General features: G+C 35.7%; 1 protein-coding gene and 1 long non-coding RNA gene across 8 annotated transcripts in view; one reads left to right on the top strand and one right to left on the bottom strand.

Annotated features, from left to right (window-relative positions):
* The window catches only part of CACNA2D1 (calcium voltage-gated channel auxiliary subunit alpha2delta 1), a 477,825-nt gene that overhangs the window by 386,700 nt on the left and 65,161 nt on the right, over positions 1-25,964 (top strand). For all 7 annotated transcript variants that reach the window (XM_041722688.1, XM_041722686.1, XM_041722687.1 and 4 more), the window contains exons 11-15: positions 1,606-1,764; positions 6,973-7,077; positions 22,154-22,232; positions 23,540-23,589; positions 24,899-24,988. In XM_041722688.1, coding sequence (XP_041578622.1) covers positions 1,606-1,764; positions 6,973-7,077; positions 22,154-22,232; positions 23,540-23,589; positions 24,899-24,988 — 483 coding nt within the window. The remainder of the gene's footprint in view (positions 1-1,605; positions 1,765-6,972; positions 7,078-22,153; positions 22,233-23,539; positions 23,590-24,898; positions 24,989-25,964) is intronic.
* The window catches only part of LOC121471835, a 166,069-nt gene continuing 152,884 nt past the window's right edge, over positions 12,780-25,964 (bottom strand). Inside the window, exon 3 of the long non-coding RNA XR_005982714.1 lies at positions 12,780-13,057. This is a non-coding gene — a long non-coding RNA (uncharacterized LOC121471835). The remainder of the gene's footprint in view (positions 13,058-25,964) is intronic.

Raw genomic sequence — 25,964 nt, 5'->3', positions numbered from 1 at the left:
TTAACTCCCTCAGTGCCTCCTTTTCTTTGTGAATAGTGATAATATGTATCTTTTCGGGCATTGGCAAAGAGGAAATGATTAATAGAGTAGACACCGTATATGTGCTTGTAAATGCAACAGAGTAGACACCGTATATGTGCTTATTACATCCGTACATATGTATATGTTTGTGCATAATTTACTTAATGGGCACAAAACTATCACACGCCACAATTCTTGACCTATCACAAGCTGATAGTAAATATTTGCTTATTGAATTGATGAAATGTGCAGTGTACCTTATAATTAAGCGTCATTGGTTTTCAGAGAAAAAAGGAATGTATTATAAAAATATGTGATCAGTTATAACATTTATATTTCAGTTTGTGATCCACCTAATAAAATTATTTAATTATATGTTTTTGAGAAAATCTCCAACATTTCATCTCGCCAGGCCCCTACCTTCTAGCAGGCATGGCTTATTGTTATTCCCATTTTGTAGATGTGATACTCTGCCCTGAGAGTCTAAGGGCTCATACAAATTGCAGATTTAGTAAGTGATAGGATGATTCCACTGTCTCAGTGTCCTGGATCTCACTGCACTACTCACTGTTCTTATCTTTTTTGGAAATACCCAATGAACTTTGTGAATACTTTTAATAGGGTTGGTGCTATTATGTCTTTGAGGATTTTTGAATTTTCACTTGGGGCCGGTATCAGGGTTGACATTCTCTGCTCCTGTGGCCTCCTTGTTTGTTCAGGGCTTCATCACTCACAGCAGTACCTGTCTGCCCTTTACCTTGCCTCCAACGTTTCTCAGCCTTCTGTATGAAAGCCCTAGAGTGATCAGTTTTAAAAGGCCACCCTTTGGGGGCACCTGGGTGGCTCAATCCATTAAGTGGCTACCCTCGACTCAGGTCATGATCCCAAGGTCCTGGGATTGATCCCTGAGCCCTGTGTCAAGTTCTCTGCTCACTGGGGAGCCTGCTTCTCCCTCTCCCTCTGCTGCTCCCTCTCCTTGTGCTCTGTCTCTGTCAAGTAATAAACAAATAAAATCTTTTAAAAAATAAAATAAAAGGCCACCTGTTGTTCTTGATTCTTTCACATTACTCTCCTGGATTAGCCCTGGTAGAAAAGGTTGTACCATCACATTTCAGAATTACTAGAAGTCTGTTCCTGTCCTTGACTTTGCCACTTTTCCACCTCGCTTTTCCTTAAGAGAGGCAAGCAGGTGGTTAGCTTGTCCTTGAACCTGCCCAGGTGTTACCATATCATTTCTGGATTCTGAATACATTTCATTGTTTGTTGGTTTTTTTTTTTCCTTCTCTAAAGGCTGAGAAAATCTGAGAACTGAAAGGGACTTTCCGTACGTAATTCAAGCCCCAAATTTATAATCAGAGAAACTGAGCTTCAGGAAGGTGAGTGACAGGCTCAGGGTTACAGTAGGAGTTGAGGGCTCAGAGGAAAATGGCTGTTTGATCCTTAGTGCGGTTTTGTTACCAGTTTATTCATTTATGAAAGAGACAGCAACGCAACTGGATTGGGACATACAAACCACAAATTCAAATAAAATGATGTGATTGATTTTCATGTTCACTTATATGTTTACTTTTTTATCTTTCACAGTTTAACAGCAATGCCCAGGATGTGAGCTGTTTTCAGCACCTTGTCCAAGCCAATGTGAGAAATAAGAAAGTGCTGAAAGATGCGGTGAATAATATCACAGCAAAAGGAATCACTGATTATAAGAAAGGCTTTAGTTTTGCTTTTGAACAGCTTCTTAACGTAAGTATCCATACCACCCTCTTTTCTCTTTTATTACTGAATCACAGCATATGAATTTCAATATGCTGGTCCTTACTACTATCAGGACTTCAATTACATAACAGTGCAGCTTTTCATTTAATTTAAAAGCAGACGTATCCAGGCAGTAGAAATCTTTGAGCCACTTTTATGTTTGAAGCCAAGATTCAAAAGACATACAAAATGTAGACATTCTTTTTCTTTTAGACCCCTTCTTCCATCATCTTTTAAAACTCTGTTTAAAAATCACATTTGTGTAAATTAAACACCAATAAAAGTTAATTAAAAAAAAAATCACATTTGTAAGATAATTATTTGATTTTTACATGAACAGTTCCAACTTACTTGGCATATTTAGAATATCGTTTCCTTTTTGTTATCTCAATTGGGACTGTATTTATCTGGATACTTGTGTTTCCAGTCATCCAGTGGTCGGTGGGAATACTTTAGTTTAAACATCTATTTGGTTCTTTTTTTTTTTTTTTCTTTTAACATCTATTTGGTTCTTAAAATTGTTTCTTAATGTACAGAAAGGTCCAAATGGCCGACATTAAGGTGAGGAGGACATACAATGCCAGAGTAGGAATTCCTTCTTCAGTGAAGATCACCCTCCAAACAAGTCACTCACCCGTGTCTCCATTTAGACTCCCGACTCCAGCGTGCCTACTGCCTGCCCCATACTATGTAGCACATATCTTACACTGCGGACTAGTGTTTGCAAGTGGCCGTGTCATCTGTTTCACTTTGAACTCTTCAAGTGCAAGAATTATCATTCAGTTTTTTAACTGTCATGAAGCAGTAGTATGGCAGTGGTTGAGTGTATGGACCCAACCTTTCTCTACGTTGGTTTCCTTCTTTAAACCATGGCACATACTCAGAGGGATTGTGGATAGAATTGTCCACAGAACCTGACACACAGCAAACCTCATATGAGTGTGGGTTGTTGGCTTGGCATTGGAGTCATGATCATTGTGACTATCGTTAATGACTAGCACATGTCTGGTAGAGACTCAGCTCATAATTCATACCACATTTGCTGAGTCACTGAATAAGCCTTACATGTGCTCTTGTCTGTAAATCTGACTTGGTTGTTCCCTAAGTAAAGCTTCTAAAAACAGCTTTCAAGATGTCTGATTGGTGCTTCATCCGTTTGTTCATTCAGCCAATATGTATGGCATGCCTCACAATTTCCTGCCACATTACTAGTGCTAGAATAGCAAAGGTAAATAATACTGGCTGATCTCAAGTGTCATCTAGCATGACACAGTAAATTACCATTCCTAGCATACCCTATTCAAGGGCATTCAGGGTGTGCTTACTTGAGTGGCACCAAAGGGGGTCAGGAAACTGTGGCATTTCCTTGAAAACAGGGTTTTGAAGAATGAGTAGAATCTCGGTAGGTAGATGAGAGATGGAAAATCATTTCAGATAAAAACAACAACATGGACAAAGGCATAGCCATATGAGATAGCATGGCACATTGGAAAAAACAGCAGGCGCTTTGGCATGCCTGGGCTGTAGCAATGCAGGAGCTGTGAGGGGAATCAGAAGGCCATTAGATACCGGTTAATGAGGCATTTAGGAGCAAATGAAAACTTTATAACGAGTGTTCAAAGTTAATTTGTCGTGTAAGTCCTGGTGTTGGAGTCAAAGCAAAGAAATGCTAAAAGGATAGTGACATGGTAACTAATTGGATGGGGCTCTGGACTCACATACTTGGTGGCTGGTGACACGGGAATCTAGACAGAGGGGCTGTGAGAGTGGAGATGTACAGATTGTTCATTTCGGGTATGTGGGGTTGGGGGTGGTGTTGTTTATTAGGTAGCGTTAGAGAAGTAGTTGAGTTTTGCACTTTCCAGGGGCAATATCTATGGTAAAATGCATGTTTATTAAAATGATGTATGTTGGGTAGCAGAAGGATGAAAACTTGGAACTTGGGAATTCAGATGTAATTGACATGAGATTAAAATGTATTCTTTCTGTGGTAAAGAAATAGAAGTTGCTGGGTTTTTTCACAGTTTTTTTTTTTCTTTTGAGTCAACTTAGGTTTTGCTAAGTTGTGGCATTTTAGTTACATTCTCAATATTGTTAATGTGAGTGGTTCACTCTTATTCAGCTTTCAGTTGTGAAATGAGAAGGGGCCTCAAGCCTCTTGTAGAATTTCCAAGGCTGCCTCATCAGAGAGGCCACATTAACTCCCAGATTCACTACTAATTGCTGATTAAATATGATTTAACTCCTCTTGGCCTCTTGCACTGCCTCTACCACACTTATAAGTGATTTTTAATATGTTCTCACTTATTCCCGAAATAAGTGTCAGATGTTCTGCTTTGCACATGTCCCTTATGTATTGCAGTTTTTCATTTTAAAATAATTTTCCCAGGGACATTTGGGTGGATCAGGAGGTTAAGTAGCTGACTCTTGATTTCGGCTCAGATCATGATCCTTAGGGTCGTGGGATTGGGCCCCGCGTCAGGCCCCGTGCTCAGCGAGGAGTCTGCTTGTCCCTCTCCCTCTGCTCCTTTCCGTGCTCTCTCTCTCTCTCTCTCTCTCTCTCAAGTAAATAAATAAATAAATTCTTAAAAAATAATAATAAAACGAGAATTTTTCCCAGATGTCATTACTTGCCTTATTCAAAGTTAAAGCATATCTTGTTACCTATCTTGTTACCTATTTCAAATCTTGTTACCTATTTCAAATACTTCTAGTCACTATCTTAATCACACAATGTCGTTCTCTGGTTTTTGTTTGCCCTTGTAAAGTGTATCATTAGGATCCCTGAGCCAAGTATCAAATAGAATTAAATGTATCGCTTATCCCACAATACACCTTAAACTAAGATTTGAGTTAGTCCTCAGGGAGCATTTCATAAAATATTACAACTATACCGAGGTGCATTTTTCAAAAACAAAATTTATTCAGTGTATATATGAGGGATGCCATGCTGTATACTGGCCACACGGTGACACAAGGACACACAGGGATATACATAATATAATCTGTTGTGAAATAACATAGTAAAGTAATTTACCAACTCTGCAAATTGTCATTTTATTGAAATAGTCAAGTTCTTGCCTTTATTTAATTTGTTACAAATCCTTAAGGTTTAATTGTGGTGATGGTGTGAACCCTTGGAGAACTGCAAATCCTCTGACCAGGTGCTGACTTTGCTCTACCACACATCTAGTAAGGAGGCTACTCTTGGGAAAAATCCTGGTGAAAACAAAACATTTCTTTATTCCCCCTTTTGTATATGTCCTAATACCTGTTTCTCTTGGGAAACATTATTATTTTAATTACACAAGTGATCAGTAAGACCCAGTGTGCCTACTTATACCAGTACTTGCATTCAATAATAAAAATACCCCCACTACTTCCAAAAATGAAACCAAGTCCTTATGTAAAATCTTTACTTAATCACTTTTAGGTAACAGTCCTTTAGATACCTATTATTTTGCCTATCTTCCATAGCCAGATAAAAAGAAATCCTCAAAGAAATTAATTTTAGTTAAGGGATTTCAATGCCTTTCACAAAAGTATTTTGATAAAATATGTAACTTTTTGTATAGCCAAATTTTCAGATGGCTTTCTTCCAAGATAAGAACTATGCTTGAATGTGACAAATGGTATTAGTCAATACTTGCATTTTCACAATACTTGGTTAAAAGCTTTAACTGCCAATGTTCTAATGGCCTAATCAATGGGGTGAGATTATATGAAACAGGATCTTTTCATCAATAGAGTATAGTATTGTCTTGATTAATTTTTACAACGGGAAATGGGATTTATCTTCTTTGAAAAGACAGAGTACAGACTTTCAGTAAGCCTAAACACTGAACGAGAGTTAACGATTTTTTTATCAAAAATAGTAGTCATTTAAAGGCCACAGCTAGTGCTGGCCAATCTGGTAACCACAATCCCATGTGGCTTTTGAGATTTAAAAAGTGCCTGGTCTGAATTGAAATGTGTTGTAAATATAAGATATACAGCAGATTTGAAGAGCTACTATGAAAGAAAAAAAATGTAGATTCCCTCAATAATTTTATAGATTTCATGTTGAATTGATAATGTTTTGTATGACCGGGTGAAATAAAATACATTAGTAGAATTCACTTCAGAGATTTCTTCATACTTTTATTAGTGTGGCTATTAGAAAGTCAAAATTACAAATTTGGCTTGCATTATATCTCCATTGAACAGCACTGACCTGGAGGCTTGGCATATTCAAAGGAGCTGAGCATTCATAAATTAGTATAAATAATCTTTTATTCTTAACACATTTGAAAACACATTTTCACAACAGTAGAAGCTTGAGATTGTAAATTCAGACCTCAGGGAAGCCTATCTTTCTAAATTAGTTGTTCATTTTAGTGGCCCTTTGGCGCTAATCCATTGTTTCCCTACATCTGACTCTTGGGAGATCTTAAAGTTTAAGAGAGGATTTGCCATTGGAATCGAGTCTTTCAGAATTAGAATATGTGTGGTGAGGATATTTGGGATTAGGTATTGGCATTTACAAAGAACATCAGATGTTAAGGATCACCCAGGAGTTTATAATTTTGGAGAGGTAAAGGGAATAAAGTAGGATGAAAAAGAAAGAAAGGGAACAAAAATATTTGTAAATGGATTGAAAATATATGTAGAGGGACGTGCACATTTTTCATTCATACAAATTATTTGTTTCTGGTACAAATTATAGGGAAATAAAATTGATGTAATAACCATTAATTTAAATTCCATTTACTAATCAACCATGGGGAGGTTATTATATGCTGGGCTCTTGAAGATCAAAAAAAGATAAAACTTCGTACCCTTATGGCACTTAAATTCAATCAGGGGAAGCCAACAATAAATAAATAAAAACGAAACTATGTACATAAAAGAATGTAAAATACTATGAAGAAAAATACAACCTGGAAGAGAGACAGCAAGTTTCCAGTAAAGTCCTCACTGATAGGAGACATTTGATCAAAGACCCAAAGGAAGTGAAACCTATGAGTATCTGGCGGATGGGAAGAGGCCCTTGTCGGGACGGGCTGGGCCTGGTCTAGGAAGTGGTTCTTTGGAATATACTTACTGAACAAATCTTTCACCTACTACTTGCAACCTGTTCATGCTCTTTAAACATTGTCTTATATTCCTTACCTTTTATTGTGAAAGATAGACTTTTTTTGTTTGTTTCCCTTATAGTATAATGTTTCCAGAGCCAACTGCAATAAGATTATCATGTTGTTCACGGATGGAGGAGAAGAGAGAGCCCAGGAGATATTTGCCAAGTACAACAAAGACAAAAAAGTGAGTGCAATTTTTTAGGATTTTAATCTTAATGTAGGTGGTTTTTAAGGAGACCATCAGGGAGGGGCAATAAGAGGAGATGTTAGTGTTGCTTATTATAAAATCATACAGATCATGGATTATAAACCATTGGCTAAATTACAGAGTTACTGGGGCACCTGGGTGGCTTAGTGGATTAAGCATCTGCCTTTGGCTCGGGTCATGATCCCAGGTTCCTGGGATCGAGCCCCACATCTGGCATCCTGCTCAGTGAGGAGCCTGCTTCTCCCTCTCCCTCTTCCTGCTGCTCTACTTACTTGTGCACTTTCTCTCCTCCCTGCCAAATAAATAAATAAAATCCTTTAAAAAATAAATTACAGAATTATTAAGTGTGATATTTTATGTGATCCATACTTACCTTATGTCTAATTTATTAATAAAATAGTTTGGGCCTATAGAATCCTATTTGATTCTTATATATAAATTCTATATTAGAAAATGTTACAGGAAGAGAATAACCAGAAGAGAATGGAAAAATAGGAACAGTTTGAACTTTTCTAGGATAAATTTATGATCATTTAATTATTAAAGATTATTGTAATAATAAAACTTACTACAGATGCCTAAAAATTATCTGCACAATGTTCTGTAGATTTACAAATAAAGCAGTTTATAATAGCAAAAACTGCATCCTCACTTGAAAACCTTTTGATTCTTGTTTATTTGTATCTAACTTAAAAGTAAAACAGTTATTTTACCAGCAAAATGGTTTTATTCTGGAATAGCAGAAGAATTTGAACTCAAGATGTGCAAACCATGGTAAGCCATAGTACTCGTACCAAAGGAAAGGAACATAACTCTATAGAGAAAAAAAGTGGAAGTTGGCAAGGGGCTGCTTTGAGCAAAAGTCAGAGTTGAGGGTAGTAATGGTTTCTCGTTGGCTGAATTGAGGTGTTTTGATACTGGCTGAACTCATTGCTGGACAAAGAGAAACTCTTTATCCTGCTGAAGTAGTAAAGTAAGCGTCTTCTGTTATAAATGCCAAGTGCCTCTCCTTTTTGGGGTCTGCCACTGATGAGGGGTCGTGGGGCATGACAGCTCCTCCCTCACTGTCTGGCCTCCCAGCACCATCGAAAACGAGGTTCCCTTTATTCATTTGTACAGTTTCAAGAAAATAGTTCAGACAAATTCTTTTATATATGACATTTTAAATGGTGTGCTATACCAATATGCAATGAGAAATGTGGAGACAAGTATTTTGAGGTTGGAATGTATTTGTTTCAATGATGGTTTAATTGCAGAGAAGAGTATTATTGTAGGGAGACCTGACTATTTTGAATGTTCATCCATGTAGCTAAACCTGCTGATATTGTGGAGAATATCAACTGAAACTATTTCTCTAGCAGTCCTACCATCAGCTTATTTCATCTTTCTTACTCTTTGCATTTGCATCTTTCTTACTCTTTGCATTTGCAGTGATCCTCAACTTGCTTTTTTAAAATGCTAAGAAAAAAAAAAAAAAGAAAAAAAAGAAAAAAAAATAAATAAAATGCTAAGGATTCATTTTTTTAAAAAAAAATGATAGAAATGATAGATTTATAAGGTATTTTTTTATGTTTCAGAAATTATATATTTGTCCAGAAGAAGTCTCTTCTGAGTAAAATGCCAGTTCACTTTGCTTTTGATTGGCATTTTCACCATTTAGAGAGGTGTCGTTCATCATGAGCTCTAGTGGATTGTTTTATATGCATTTCAGAAATTAAAAGGGGAAAGGAAAAAGGTGAATTAATATATTTAGATAGTTTTGCAGACTCAACATTGTGAATAATTTTGTAGAGTATTGGTGAAAATTTTTGGAACACTTTGAAATGTCCTTAGGTGTTTTTTAGCCTACATGTGATGAGAATATGATTGAAGAATTGAAAACATATCCACACATATAACTTCAAATTAATTACAAACCTTTTTAACACATAACTCTTTCTCTTTGAATACTACATATGCTGTAATTATGTTATGACATAAGTTGAATACATTGGTTGGGGTTTTTTTCTTTTTTTCCCTAAATACGTGGTGATTTTAATTATATAGAGAAACAATTTCTTTTGAAAAAGTTAATAAATTGAACTGTTGAGTGAATACTTTCAAATGATAACTTGATGTTACGAATATTTCTTAGAAATTCCTAGAACTAAAAGTAATGGGAAGATGTGGGTGTATGGATCTAAGAGACAACGTATAGTAGTTACCTTATTTGGTAACTTAGCATTTTTCAAAATTCAGAGCAATCATTGCCCCTTAGAGGATGTCCCTGACTCTCCTCTCCCCTTTAGGCTTGTTTGCATGCTAGTGCTCTGGCATCAGCCCAGACATGTCCTTTACACTGTACTCTACCCATGGGATATCTCCTTTGTCTGCTCTCTGGATTACTAGGTCCTACAAGCCTAGGCCTGTGTTTTAACTCTGAACTCTAAGTACCCAGCAGAGAGCTCAATTGGAAATCATTCTTAGAGACTGTCAAACAAAAGTTGGAAGCATGATTTCTATTATAGGACAAATACATAATTATGTAAATAACTTGGGGCAAGGAATATTCAGCTTATTTAAATATTCTAAATAAGTCTAACATTACCATATTTTGAAGAGCTCAAGTAAAATAAAATAAATTTAACCCAAAATTCTACTGTGTCTCAAAATCCTACTAGGTAATCTTACTCTTATAATTTGGAAGAGACTTTTTAACACCTTAAATTACTCATAATTTTAAATATACTTTATTACTTTATGATAGAAATATGTAAGTACAAGCCCCACTGCTTATATCGTTTTTAAATGAATACATGTTTAGATAAACCATCTTTTACTTTATTATATCATCCAAACAAACCACCAGGAATCTCATTCAGTTCTGGGTATTTCTCTTTGTAAAGCAAGAATTTCTTTAAAGGAGTATAGCAATGAATTTCACATTTCATATCAGAATTTGTATCTAAGATGTATCTTGGTTTTAAGGCATTTGTATTATATTCCAACAAGTTTAAATAAAAGAATACAAATGTATAAAAAGAGAAATGATTTTCATCTAAACTTGTAATTTTTCTTCTTCTTCTGAAATTGTATTTGCATCCAGGATTAACACAATAATATGTCTTAGAGGCATTTATCATAAGGGGTTATTTTTCCTTTTTTTTTTTAAATACAAGAGGAATTATGTCATACGAAAAGCAGTTGTTTTCTACCTTGTCACAAATTGTTTACTTGAATAAATGAGGAATTTACTAGTTTAAAGCCATGTTTCTATAAATTCCATTTATACATTCTAAAAATTTCCAGTCTAAATATTAATATCTTAAGACACTGCTTCTCATCCCCTTCACCTTTTATAGGAACTCAACTTTTTAAACAAAGCATTTTGTGACATGCTAAACCACATAATAAATGATTCATATCACATTCACTTTTGTAAAACTAATGAATCTAGTCTTTTTCAACAATCCTCCTGTTTGCTGACATATTGACATATTGACTCCTATGCTCTATGGACACACTTTTCTTAGAGCCACACACCTTCCAAAATGCCAAAGCAATTTTGGAAATGAATTAGCACTTAGTTTTGGCAATATAAATGCTATTTTTGCCTAACACAAAAAGTAAGGTGTTCTTGGAATCAGATACTGTATTGGTTCTGTGATTCTCATCTCAGTGGCTATAGCAAAGTTCTGTAATAAGTACACGTACACATTATGCTTACCTACATATCCAGATATATCCACACATATGTATATCTATTTTGAATGGGCGTCCCCTCTGTCCAGTGTATCTCCAGGAACAAGAGACCATGTGTGCTACATTGGCATGAGATTTCTTATGTAAAGTTGTATGAATCAAACCCAACAACGTGGTTGAGCAGTAAATGAGGGGTGAGGAAATAGAAATCTTCAACTTCAGATCAGGTTGTTTAGATATACACACAGGTATGGGTATACGCACACACACACACACACACACACACACATTTTAAGAATGGAAGAGCTAGGGATCCCTGGGTGGTGCAGCGGTTTGGCGCCTGCCTTTGGCCCAGGGCACGATCCTGGAGACCCGGGATCGAATCCCACATTGGGCTCCCGGTGCATGGAGCCTGCTTCTCCCTCTGTCTCTGCCTCTCTCTCTCTCTCTCTCTCTCTCTCTCTCTCTCTCTCTCACTGTGTGCCTATCATAAATAAATAAAAAATTTAAAAAAAGAATGGAAGAGCTAATTTATTATTCTGTATTACAGATGAGTAAAGGGATACACACACAGGGAAAGCTGACAGATATAAAACAGAGAAATGATTATTGATGGAGATCCTTGAAAGAGGAGTGATAGAGAGATCACAGATCATAGATTTCTGATTTGACCAAGCAGGAATTGTATTTATGGAAACATTGCTCTCTCACATTTCTTGTGCACTCTGCTTTGTTGCTCAATGGCTTACCACATATCCTAATGTGGGAAAACTATATTAAACAAAAATTTTGTGTCTTGGTATTTGCATGTTCTGTATCCACAATACTGAAAATGATTTTAAGTCAGATCTTTGAGTATATTTGTATTTTGTCAAGACAACATTTACATAGTTAGTTGTTTATGTGAAGGACGTATGTGTGTGTATAGTTTGTATATATACCTGCTAAAAATGGCATGTATAATCTAAAATTTTTTTCACCATCTTCAGTAGGACTTCAAATGGTTGTGGATGAATTTCAGGATCCCTTTCTAACTTGTCTTCCGTATTCAGAATTCCCCACCTTCCACCCTCCCACCCAATTTGCGACATTTGCAGCTCATAGATACTGATACAGAAGATAATTGCCTGTCTTTGGCATGTAAAGATGTATATATGACACAAAATGTTCAGTATTTTTGCTGTAAGCATTTTTCTCATAGACATCTTTGCCACAAGAATTTTCACTGCAACCATTTTCACCTTATAACTAAATGGGCATTTAGTGTGTTAGATGCATGTTAGTCCTCATAATGGGGTATATCCATTTCCTCTAGAACTTTGGAATGTCTTATCACTGGACATGTACCAGTATGCCAAGGAAAAACAACTGGGTAGAAGGCTTTCACAATACACACATAAAAAATACAAAGTTCAGTAACAAAATGCATCTTAGTGTTTGGAAACTGATTCCTCTTTTATAAGATGAAGTAAGAGATTTTAGCAAAGGAATAAAATCATGATGCCAAAGGAAGAGACAAATCAACAAGCAAAAAAATCCCAGAAAAGTATAACACTAAATGAAAGACTTCAAAGACCAGTGCTTAGGTTTAACCCACAGAATAAAAGCAGTGAATTTTGTAGTATTGCTCGGAGAATGTATTCAGGTATTTTGTATTTCATAAGATAAAGTCTTGTAAAATTTGTTACTCATTTTCCATGTTTTATTATCTTTTTAAATGAATGATGCTCTATAATTTTCATTATTTTATCTTCTATAGTAAAATTGCCTTAAAGCCAATACGTATGCAGTGAAATGTTTGCAGTGAAATTGCTTGCAGGAAATATGTTTACAGTGAAACTATCCAGAACCATGTGTGACAGACCAGTTCCATACTTGCAAAATTAGAATTTGTTGCATAATAAATTTATTATCAACTCAGAATTTCCCTAGCCACTTTATCTTTCAGATGGCCAGTGGGTAAATATAAAATTTGATAGATTTAATAAAATAAAAACTTTACTCTTAAAAATTCTGTATTTGATTCTCACTTTATTTTAAAACATGTTCTTTAAAGAAGTTCAGTTGTGGCTTTATAAATAGGAAAATCACAAAGTCATAAAGTTCTGAAAACTGCTCTTTGAATTCGGTCTTTTCCCCCAAGCCTCTTGCTTGGCATAAATGTGGCTGCTGAATGCTTCATTTCCATTCATTCTTCATCCAGATGACATTAGAAATCATTCAGAGCAACCCAGGTAGGTGTGATGAGGCACATCCGGAGAGCTGATGGATGAGGCTGCAGATATACAGCACAATTTAATGAGGCCAAAAGGTTTGAGAATTAGAACAAAATGTTTGGGTTCCTTCGAAATGCCTTACTCTTGGGAATCAATCTACCTGATTATAGATAGGTACAGCTTTAAAACTGAGTCCGAGTTAATCTCCTCACACAGCTGTTCCATATTAAAACACATTCACTTTATAATCTTTACCTGCAGCAATGCCATTCCTTAGGGTTCACCCGTGTGTATGACACTTCCTTAAAAATGGTGCCAAAACTGAAATGAACTCTATCATAAAGTCCAAACAAATGAATAAAGGAAAGTGAAACCAGACACAGAGTTGAAAGATAATTCCCAGGCCTAGCAAAATTAAAAATACTTGATTTTCTGTAGAATAGCAAAAAGATTGGTTAGCACGCGCACTTAAGATTTCTAGCCAGAGAATCATCTTCTGATTTTTAGCTTAATTCTCAGAATTAGTCGAGAAGTGCAAAAGCATCAAGAATTTATAAAATGAAAATTTCAAAATAAATTGAATAAGAAGAACAAATGGAAAATACAATAGATTAATTTCACACTAAAGAATGCGTAGCTAAAATCGTAATAGGCTGGCAGTAGCTGCCTTGTTACTTTCATTATCTAGAAAACAATTAGCAGCGTGTTTCCTAATTTCTTGCAGATCCAGAGGAAAATAATCTGTAGCCTAAATCTAAAGCAAGTTAAAATAATAGCATCTGCCTGTGTGTTTTATATATAACAGTGAAAATTGTCAATTAATTTTTCAGCAGATGGTAAGGAAAATATTTGTTGCCTTCCCTACTGTCTGTCGGCTTCTGCATCGGGGCAAGAGTGAAGCCTTTGGAAGCAACGCGTGAATATATGCAGCATTCAGATTTTCAAATAGGCAATCCTTCAACAAATGCACTGCTTCTAGAAGGTTTCCTTTTAGGTATTTTGCCACCTTCCACAGTTACCAAGGGTTTTTCTGCTTTAGAATAGAAAATATCTTTGTTGATAACAATCAAATATGTTATTTATGCTGGAGTTACTAAGAGTTGAAAACAGTAATTATCAGTAACCCTGGCCCTACCGGTAGAGAGATTATCCATTGAAAAGGCCTGTTGTGCGTGTGCGCCTGTGTCCTCCTGACAGATTCATTTACATTTGTTTCTCTTTGTATAAAATTAATATTGACAGTTTCCTGAATTAAGGAAAAATATTATCAGATAGATACATTCTCTTCAGGTTTGAGCGATACTATGACCATGCATTTTCCAGAATGTTTGATATTTAAGGTCTAATGAGGACGAAGGCAGGTGTTACATGAACACAGCGCGTGGGGAGGCCTACAGGGCACGTGCGGCGGATGCACTTGAATTCCTGTCGGGCTGGAATGCTGTCGCCTACCTGGCAGCCGCCCTGTGCCTCGGGGAGGGGTTACACCCGGAAAGGCACGCTCTTCTGCTTTGCCCAAGACTGCGTGCTGCCCCCCTCCAGGGAGCACCCCCTTTCCCACAGACCCTGGAGCTTCGTGTCTCTGCGTGCTCTGTCCACTTGTTCTCCCAGATTCTGCTTTTTGATGATCTTAATTATTTAACTGTTCACTTACCTTGCACTTCCCTCTATGAAGGAATTTGTCCGAATAACACTTTATTTTTTTTTTTAAGATTTTATTTATTTATTCATGAGAAACACAGAGAGAGGCAGAGACACAGGCAGAGGGAGAAGCAGGCTCCATGCAGGGAGCCCGACGTGGGACTCGATCCCGGGAATCCAGGATCACGCCCTGGGCTGAAGGCAGGTGCTCAACCACTGAGCCACCCAGGCTGCCCACAACACAACTTTAAAAAGAAAAGCACTTGACGGGATGAGCACTGGGTGTTTTTCTGTATGTTGGTAAATTTAACACCAATAAAAATTAATTAAAAAAAAAAAAAGAAAGAAAAGCAAAATGCGGTAGTCACGTAGGTTTCGTATACATGATCCTAAGGAATCAAACGGATGTTTCTTTCCTGTCTTACATGTGGGTGCATAACATAGATACGTGCCTTGGGTTATGTTGGTATTTTACATTTATTGACAATTTTTTTAAACATTTCATTTATTTATTCATGGGAGACACAGAGAGAGAGAGAGACAGAGACAGAGACACAGGCAGAGGGAGAAGCAGGCTCCATGCAGAGAGCCTGATGTGGGACTCAATCCCAGGCCTCAGGATCAGGCCCTGGGCTGAAGGCGGCACTAAACCACTGAGCCACCCGGGCTCCCCGATTTATCGACAATTGTAGTGACTTATTCTCACATTATCAGATGATGAGGTGGGCTTGAGGCTCTAGGAAGTAGGGCTCATGCTAGTTTGTAAAAGTACCAGTGAGTCCTTAGAGGCTGGCCCGGTGCTTGATGCACTGCAGTGGCTAAATATTTACTGATATGTTGGAAGTATCAGTAAATGCGCAATAAATAGGCTCCTAAGGTGGTAAACTATAAATAATTCAGAGATGGAAGAAAATCCAATAGGTTTGTTCTTTTTTTAAAAATCCTTTAAAACAACATTTGTTTCCTTTTAATTGGAATGTGAAGCAGAATTGTGTTCCACTCTGGTACATATTATCTTATAAGGAAGGGTTTAAGCATATATAAAAAATGGTTGTATTGATGGCATCTTTCCATTTAATCAGTCTAACACATACTTCTTCATGAGTGTTCTCATTATTAGTGTCAGTGAAGTATTTGGCCTTACCCAAGAATATCTGAAATAAATCAGTATATTGCTTATTTTCTGACGTCTTAGCTGATGATAGTCTTGGCAGAGCTACAAATTGCTTGGAAATACAATGCGCCCATACTTATTCCTCCTTTATCAGGAACTATAAACGTATGCAGAGGAAAGGAGAACTAGACATTACTTATTAGCTGATAATGTGAGGCTCATTCATTTTAATTGTTATTAATAAGTTTTAAATACTCACATAATCCCAAGGCATGTATCCCTGTTATTATGCACCAGCATGTAGGACGTGGGAGGGTAGTATATCTGCCCAGTTCCTTTGTAGGCTCATGTATGCAAAACCTATGTGACCACTGCATTTTGTTTCCCTTTATAAAGTGATTTGGTGTTATTTCCTTGAACAGATTCAGTAGGCCTGGATTAAACTCTCGACCCTGTCTCAGCGTAGGAAATTTCATAGAGATATATCTCCTATGCACACAATGGAATTTAGACAATATTGGCCTCTTTCCTTTAGTTCATTGCTAAATGTAATAAAGCCAGCCAAAGTTGTTCCTCTAGAAAGGTGTCATTCTGAATTAGAGTTCTTTTTGAGGTACGGAAGGCTAATGTCTCACTAGTGGAAAAATGTGATCCCGTGGAAATCTGATAATTTGACCAGAGATGTTGTAGTCCCCCCCCCCCCATTACCATAGGTAATATTGACTGAACTTAAATTTTTCCATGTAACATAAAAGCTTTTTATATATCATTTCATTTACAATGGGGATAATCATATGATCAAAATATTTTTATGACCGTCATCCTTATCCCCATTTTGGAAATAAGAAAACCAAAATGGGGGAAGTTAAATAACTTGTTGAAAGTCCTACAGCTACCAAGTGGCAGAGTCAAGAATTTAAATGATCTACGGTCCAGATTTCATAAGCTCACGTGGAACGTGCCTCGCCAGTCATCGATCTCTGTCTCCCGGGCAGCCTGGTGGGCTGTGCCAATCATCATCTGCCCACCCAGGAGCCTGCCTTGTAGTCCAGCAGCAAGACTTTTGCTCTAAGGGGGCGGGGGGGGGGGGGGGAGGCATGCTTCTCGCCGCATTAAGAGGTTAAGACGGATTAAACTAAGCCATCAAAACTTTGCAGACTGCAAGTACCTTTCAGATCGTCGGGCTTTATAAAATAAATTAAGTGTGAAAGGTGAATGTGGACACTTTTATTTATTTCATAATGCCACGAAACTAGGCATGTGGGTTATTTGAATGCTCAGGATCCTGGTCCACTTGTGAATTATGGAAACCACTGTAGAATTTTCTCCTAAAATATCCACTCCAATCTAGTATTTGTATAGGCTTAAGGCCAAAAATTTTAGTACACACATAAATTAATAAAACCCATTTCTGACATCATTTTTCTAACATGTTTCGATAGCTGAAGTTTTTATTTTAGTTTTATTGGCCTCTTTTCTTCATAGTCTCATTTCCATTATTCCTTGGAGATTTGCCTATTGTAAATTAAACTTGAACTCTGGGTAACTGATAATTGTTGAGGTGACAGTTTCCAGTAACTGGGTTCTGCTGGGAAAAAAATTCCTATGGCTTTTTAAAATAGGTTGACCCCTGTGGCTTTGGAAAAATCTTAATTGAAGACAACTATTTTCATCTTCAACAAACAGAACAAAACAAAACAGATTAGCAGAAGTCCAGAATTGTAGGATAAAGTTATAAAACAGTGGTATATTGTAAGGAACAAATTAACAGTATATTTTAAATAACCAAATATGCTGTTAATTGAAAGTTTTCTCTTTTCAACTGGACCAGCCTTGACATACCAACATTAGACAGTTGGAATCACAATATTTTGTTCAGAAAAAAAAATTGGTTTTTGAAGCAACTGAAGGCAGAATTATGTAATTTGCAACTAATTATAATGACTGAACTTTAAGAATTTTAACTTTATTAACTACACCCTCAAATTACTGTTGTGTTTTTTAATATGCTTATGTAATTAAGCATGAATCAAGACTTGGGAGAAATTTTTCATTCTCTAGAAATAATAAAGTACAGAAAAGGTATAGACATAAAGTATACTTCATTTTTGGGCACCTGGGTGGTTCTCTCTGCCTTTGGCTCGGGTCGTGAACCTGGGGTCCTGGAATCGAGTCCCACATTGGGTTCCCTGCATGGATCCTGCTTCTCCCTCTGCCTTTGTCTCTGCCTCTCTGTGTCTCTCATGAATAAATAAAAATATTTTTTAAAGTATACTTTATTTTGCTTCAAAAAGTTTGTTCGACTTCATTGAAGGAGTCTGAATAACTTAAAATGAAAAGATACAGAATTTACCATAAGTATAATGAAACTGCCCAAATTTTCAAAATGCAAAATGACTATCAGCCTAGTTTTGGCTCTATGTTAAAATGAGCATATTTAATTTGAATGACACCAAAGCTTATCTTAGATCCATCTGGTAAGAAGTTGAAACCATTTGGGTACCTGGCTGGCTCAGTAAGTTAAAAATCTGCCTTTAGATCAGGTCATGATCCCAGGGTCCTGGGATCTAGTTCCTCATTATGCTCCCTGCTCAGCAGGGCATCTGCTTCTCCTTCCACTCCTCCCCTCTGCTTGTGCTCTCTCTCTCTCTCTGTCTCTCTCTCTCTGTCTCTCTCTCTCTAATAAATAAACAAAGTCTTTTAAAAAAAAAAGTTGAAGCCGCCCAACCAGCTATTGACTTTTTTTTTCATTTGATGTTTATTTTCATTTATATATGAGGCCCTATATAGATGCAATAGATAAATACTGTTTCAACTCAGTCAGTGTGTATTCAATACTATCTCCCCCTATTATTTCTACTAAAGACCTGATGTCCAGCATGATTAAAACTATTTTTTAAGTCCATCTGTGACTGTATATGCCTCATATACAACCTAAAGAGGCCAGCATTTTGGAACATGAGCTTAACTAAAATCCAGATTAGTGGAGAAACATTTAACAGATTTTCTAGAAACATTTCAGTTATGAAGTTTCTTGTATGAATATGTTACATGAATCCAGTATTGTGATTACAAATGTACTACTGGGCATGAGTAAAGAAATTTTTCCTCCACAAAAGTTGGCTTTGCTCTGATGAAGGCATAGTTTACAGTAAGTAATTTGCTTAATTTAGACTTCAGATGAAATAATTAACTTATGTGACTGCACATTAAGTATTTTTAGTTATTTTATGTCCTTTTATTTGTTTTTTTTAAAGATTTTATTTATTTATCCATGAGAGACACAGAGAGAGAGGCAGAGACACAGGCAGAGGGAGAAGCAGGCTCCATGCAGGGAGCCTGATGTGGGACTCGATCCCAGGACTGCATGATCACGCCCTGAGTCAAAGGCAGATGCTCAACCACTGAGCCACCCAAGTGGCTCTCTTTTTATTTGTTTTTATATTAGACCATGCAGGTATACTAAGAAGAAAAGAACTCTAAAAATATACATCCTTAAGAATGTAATTTACCTTAATTTTTATACCGTGCATACTTCAAGGAATTACTTTTTATCTTTCCCCCAAATTATAGATAAATAAGAATAGTAAATTTCAAGTGGAAAACATCAGAGGAATGAGGATATAGCAATCAGCTCCTGTGGACTTGGCATTTAGAATTTTAGAGATAGTTCATTCACTGCTCCACAGGGTGGCAGTAACATAGCATAGAGGAGGAGAATGAACCTACTTAAAATTCGAAGTGGAAAGTTAGAGTGCAAACATAATCTTTTAAATTTCAGCAGTTTATTATGAACATGACTTATAACGTGTATATTGCACATGTTTATGAAATCAAAGAAGTTAATATTCTTACTACATAATTAGGTAGAATATGTAAGGCAAAACTAAATGCAACATGAGTTATGGCAGTTGGGATTAGATAATTTTCCTGTTGGTTCCCTCATTGTTACATAAAGAATTGAAAAACTAGGGTACTTTATGTTAAAATTTTTCTCAACCAAGTGTATATTTATAAAATAATTTCAGAAAATTTTAAGTAGTCTATAAAATCATTAAAATATATATAATGCAAGTGTTTGCGGCGGGGGGGGGGGTAGTGCGTGCATGTGCGCATGTGTGTATCTACCAAGAGAAAAATAGCATCTTAGGTATTTTAGAAAGATCTTGGAAATATTGTAATGGTAAGGCAGTTGCAAAAATTATAAAAAAGTTGAATTTATAATTCTTAAGACTTTAGTCACTGTGGAAAAGAAAATTTCAGAAATATAGTGTGAAACAACATCTACAATAAGGCAAATAAAAATTAAATGGTACAGATTATAAATTTATAATATGGGAATAATTCAATCCGATAATGCAGCTTTTATTCAATAGCCAAGGAGTTGTGTGGCAAATGAACACAGAGAGAGGCACACACACAAACAATGTTAGTGTGCTTTAAAATTTTACACCTCTACATCCAGCTTTGAGTCTAAATTTTTTAATTTGGAAAACTTCTAAGATCTTCATGTATGCAAATCTGGGGGTTAGGCAAAACTTTTGTAGTAAAACAAAGCAACAGTATTTTTGGTATTTGGGGAAGTTTTTGTTTGTTTTCTTACTAGTATGTGTTTTGGCTGAGTTATGTTTATTTGGACTATTTGGTGAATAGCATCAGTCAAAATCACATAGTGTATGTCTGAGTGTAGCCTCTATGTTAGTAGAAGTGCTTGCCTTCCAGGGACATCGATATAATTCATTTAGTCTTACTTATTTCTTTATACTGAAAAGTATTTCATGGAAAATATTTTACCAGAACACTGTTGTGGTAAGAAAGACACTAAGAAAAAGCAGTGCTGTAAGTTGAAAACTTGAGACATGCTTTCAAATGTTCATTGTGAAGGAGATCTCCCATGTGCTTTCTGGAGCATCTGGGTTTTTTCCCCTGCCCTTAATTCATGTGACAATTGTTTAAGGTATAGCAGTGCAATTGAATTATCAGTAGGGTGACATACTTGTTTACAAAAATATTTCCATTTAGGAGTAAGTTCAACTCTGTAAGAGGTAACACTACATTGAAATATGAGCTGTATAGACAGCCCCCAAAATAAATTTTTTAGATTTTAAGAAAATGAAATTGGTGGGTTTTAAGGAATTGGAGGAGTTGATAGGTGTCACCGACTTCTGTTAACCTAGCAGGAGTCACTTGTCCTTATAATTTGAGATGATTAAAATTCAGATGTGTCCACCAAATGGCTGAGGCAAGCCTGGACAACTGAAGAGTGGCTCACATAAAATAAGTGAAACAGCAACATCTCCAATGTACATTTTGGGGCAAGGATTGTTATGAAGTGATCTCTGTGTGGCCAAGACCAGTAGAGGAACAGAAAACAGATGTGAAATCTCTTTTGAGATTTGCACTCTGTGGTAATGTGCAAAGATGAAACAGGCGAAACAATTAGAAAATGTCAGTTCAAACAGTCAATCGACATGAATTAGGGAAAAGCTGTTAACATAGTTCAAACCAGAACATGAATTCATGGAAAAGTGATTTTCTCCATGTTTATCTTTGGAAAAGGCTAAAATGTTTCACTGAAAATATTGGTTTACTTAGATTACTAACTTGGTAAAAATCAATATATCCTAAGTATCCATTTTATTAAACATTTGTTGACACTACATGTATTCTCTATATTCTTATATAATTATGAAATTATAGTATTTTCGAAATTAAACACAGTAGTTTCCAATAAACATTTATATTACTGTAATTTAAAAACTATCTCAACTGAATTTTTAAAATATTTGCATATTTTATACCACATTAGCGACAGTTGAAATTTTGATTCTCTTTAAAAATCTTAGGAGTTTAACATACTTATTTATATATGCTAATCATATTTTCTAGAAAGTGATATAACAACATCATAATCATATATGTGCATACTAAATATTTTCATGGTGTGAATGTAGTGAAACTATCACTAAGTATAATTGCCTTAAGCAAGTAAAAGCATAATGACCATCCTTATAAAGAGATATTTAAGAAATAGGAATTATTATTTTTACTTATGATTATTTTTCCAGTGACTAGGTATGTGGATGTTTTAACTAGGCAAAATTGGTTGGGCTTAAAAGATGCCATTTCTCTTAATGAAACCTCAGTCCTGATTCTGACATTGGATCAGGACACAGTGCAGGGCACCCAAGGGCTGTCTTAAATTTAGTAGCTGAAGTCCAAGCTGAGAGTAGGTTATGTGGTTTCTCCCCGGTGACTTCTTGAAAGATGTACTGGCCTCGACTTGTCATCTTAATCACCTGAAAAGCCTGCTTGTATTTGTCTTTTGCTTTAGCTCTTTTGTGTTGCCATTTAGATAAATTTTTGTGTCCTAACAGATCCCTGTGTTTCAATTCACCAGGTACGTGTATTCACATTTTCAGTGGGTCAACATAATTATGACAGAGGACCTATTCAGTGGATGGCCTGTGAAAATAAAGGTAACGGATCTGTTTTCTTGACCACGTTTTAGTACTAAAACAAAATTGGAAGTTGTTGTTAGTTCTACATATTATCATTTAAGATTAAATTGTAGCTAATGGGGACGCCTGGGTGGCTCAGCAGTTAGGCCTCTGCCTTCAGCCCAGGGCGTGATCCTGGGGTCCCGGGATCCAGTCCCACGTTGGGCTCCCTGTGTGGAGCCTGCCCCTCCCTCTGCCCATGTCTCTGCCTCTCTCTGTCTCTCATGAATAAATAAATAAAATCTTAAAAAAAAAAAGTGTAGCTAATGTTTACAGGAGTAGAGACAAGAATGAGATATTCAATGTGTGTGTGTGTGTGTGTGTGTGTGTGTGTTTTAAGATTTATTTATTTAAGAGAGAGAGTGGGGAAGGGGTGGCAAATGGCAGAGGGAGAGAGAGTCTTTTAAGCAGACTCAGTGCTAAGCTCAGAGCCTGATACAGGCTCAATCTCATGACCCTGAGATCATGACCTGAGCCAAACCAAGAATCAGACCCTCACCCAACTGTGCCACCCAGGGGCCCCTCGATGTCGAATGTGTTTTTTTGCAGAGAAAATCCACACACAAAAAATTTTGACATTACTATCACAGTATATAAAAATTCAGACATTTGATCATATGGTATATAATATCATATATTGATATCATTTGATCCTTTATTTAAAGGTACATATCTAGTAGAATCTTGCACGAAAAATTGAGAATGAGAGAATATCTGAAGTACATAACACTTACTTAATGGAAGTGTGACACATAGTTGCATTTTTTTCTGAGTGGTTGAATTTTCTTTTAAATGTTTTACACATTCCTAGGTAATTCAGATTTTGTGTACTGAGCCCATGTTCCCTGTGTACACAGAAAAAAACCCACAAAGATATTGTTTGAAAAATAAACTGAAAACATAGCAATTAAAGGAACCTCAATTTATTATGAAAGTCATATTTAGGCAAATATTTTATATAAGTATAATTTTCAGTATAATTCCCATTATCATATATCTTTAATAATTTCTCCAGTGATAAAAATATTTTAGATTGCCACATTCCTTACTATTTGGTAGAAAAATCACATGTATATGCTACAGTTTAAAAAATGTAGTGAAATTTCTCACAAAGCCTATGCATGTGTTAGGAATATACATTAATCAAACAGTTTCTGCATTTATTGATGGTATTGATATGTTACTGTTTCCTCAGTTAGAAGTGAAAAAATTGCTCTTTTCTCCTCCAAAGATCTAAAATAATTTTGTGGCCATACATTATAAATAAATATGTATGTTTGTTTCAGGTTATTATTATGAAATTCCTTCCATTGGAGCAATAAGAATCAATACTCAGGTATGGTTATTTAAAACTTACTTAGATTATTTTTTCAAAGAACAAGATGTTTCTTTGCTGCTTTAAATATGCTCAACTAGAGAAAAGAGGTAAAAATGAAAAAAAAATTATGCATAATGCTGTATTTGTAACACAATGATGAGTATCATGATCATGTAGTGATTATTAATTCATGAAGGTTCCAAGCATTTTCAAATATTCAAAACTCAGGTAAAAAAATCTATGTATTGTTGTTCTTCTCAGATGTTAAAAACATCATAGGAAATAAATAAAAAGAAAATTTACTAACAATCTTGTTTCATTTTAAAATAAACTTACAAGGAGATGATTTTCCTAGAACCATTTATTTTATTTTCTGCTTAATTGCATTCTTATTTATTGTTTTTCAAATTTGTGTATAAATTCTAGTAAGTTAACATATAGTGTAATATTGGTTTCAGGAGTAGAATTTAGCGATTCATCACTGACATATAACACTCGGTGCTCCTCCTAACATGTGCCCTCCTGAATGCCCATCACCTATTTAACCATTCAGTTTACAATATGTTAAATAACCTGTAAATTGAAGCAATAAAGTTAATTCAAGTGCAAATTATTTTCAAGTATTCATAAATTACGATTTAAAATCATTACTCAATTTTAGACATGACTGAGGATCCACTAAATAGACTAAGTCAAAATTTAGCATAAAGAACATGGCATTTGTGGAACTAAATACTGACTGTGTTTTATGTTGAAATGAAACAGCAGCTGCACTTGAGTCTGATGTCTTACTTGGCACAGGATTGCATTTATTTTTTGATATGTTTAAATGTAGTTTTGAATTTCAGCCAAACAATCTGTGATATGAAAGCAAGGATGTGGCTGCTTTATTATTTCACATTTGTGTAATTCCATCCAGTAAATCACAGAGCCTTAAATAGTTTAGATTAACATAAAACAATTCACAAGGAACATATTTCACTTATCATTGGCTGTACCTCAGAAAAAGAATGTTTTGCTATTAGAAAAAAACCGGGGTAGATATATTGTATAAATAATATGAGTTCAATATTGTGGATTCAAAGTATGTAGACATACCATCCATGGTATACCCAAAATGGGAATTAAATGATCATATATTTACTATCTTAATAATTTGATTCTGTATTTATTTTTAACTCTAGATAATTCTATGGAGTTATTTTGTTTTTGTTTTTAATACAGGATTTCTATTTTTCAACCATGTGACCTTTTCTTCTCTTTTTCTTTTCTTTCTTTCTTTCTTTCTTTCTTTCTTTCTTTCTTTCTTTCTTTTTTTAATAAATAGGAATATTTGGATGTTCTGGGAAGACCAATGGTGTTAGCAGGAGACAAAGCTAAGCAAGTCCAGTGGACAAATGTTTATCTGGATGCACTGGTAAGACATTGACTGTTCAGCCAGAGATTGTCCTAACAAAAGCATATAGCTGATTGCTGCTTCTTTCTAGGTAACATTTATTTTTCCAATTCATTAAGGCTTTCTAAAAGTCCTTTTATCACAACCCTTTTGCTAGAATTTAGATAGTATACATAAAAACAGACTTGTCTAATGACAAATGTTGTGTTACTTTATTTTTAGGTGATCTGTTGTGAATGTGGGATTTCAGAACCTCAAATCTTAAATTTAAGATTTCAAAAACATTTTGTATATTTATATTAAAAAATACTAAAGTTTGGGATACCTGGGTGGTTCAGCAGTTGAGCATCTGCCTTTGGCTAAGGGCGTGATCCTGGGGTCCCGGGATCGAGTCCCACGTCGGGCTTCCTGCGTGGAGCCTGCTTCTCCCTCTGCCTGTGTCCCTGCCTCTCTCTGTGTGTCTCTCATGAATAAATAAATAAAATCTTAAAAAAAAATACTAAAGCCATGTGAATGAATACCTGCTACTGCAGACTTTGAACAAAAATTTTGAGGAAAGTATTTTTAAAGTAGACTGTGCAGCTAGCAGAAGTGTGGATAGCCTCCACAACTCAAGCCAGACCTAACAAAGCTTGGGAATATATGCAGTTAAATGGGCAAATAATCTCACCCTACTCTGAAATCACCACAAACCTAATAACCTCTTTATATATCTAATCTCTTCTTTCAGATTCAACCCTAGATTTTTTATGGAAATAAGCCTCTGAAATGATCAGAAGTGCTGTGATACAACAAAAACATGTTAAGCTGTCCATTGCACAACTGAAATTTTAATATAGATATTCTGTGGTATTTCAAACTAGTGGTTCTCAACTAGGGGTGATTTTGCCATGCACAGGTCATTTGGCAATATCTATGGATATTTTCAATTGTCATGACTGGGATGAGGAGGGGTTGCTACTGGCATCTCATGGATAGAGGCCAGGGATGCTATTAA

The sequence above is a fragment of the Vulpes lagopus genome, chromosome 11 (genome assembly GCF_018345385.1).
Source record: "Vulpes lagopus strain Blue_001 chromosome 11, ASM1834538v1, whole genome shotgun sequence".
Classification (NCBI taxonomy): Eukaryota; Metazoa; Chordata; class Mammalia; order Carnivora; family Canidae; genus Vulpes; species Vulpes lagopus.
Note: the sequence above shows the minus strand (reverse complement) of the source record. Positions and strands in the feature narration are given on the sequence as shown.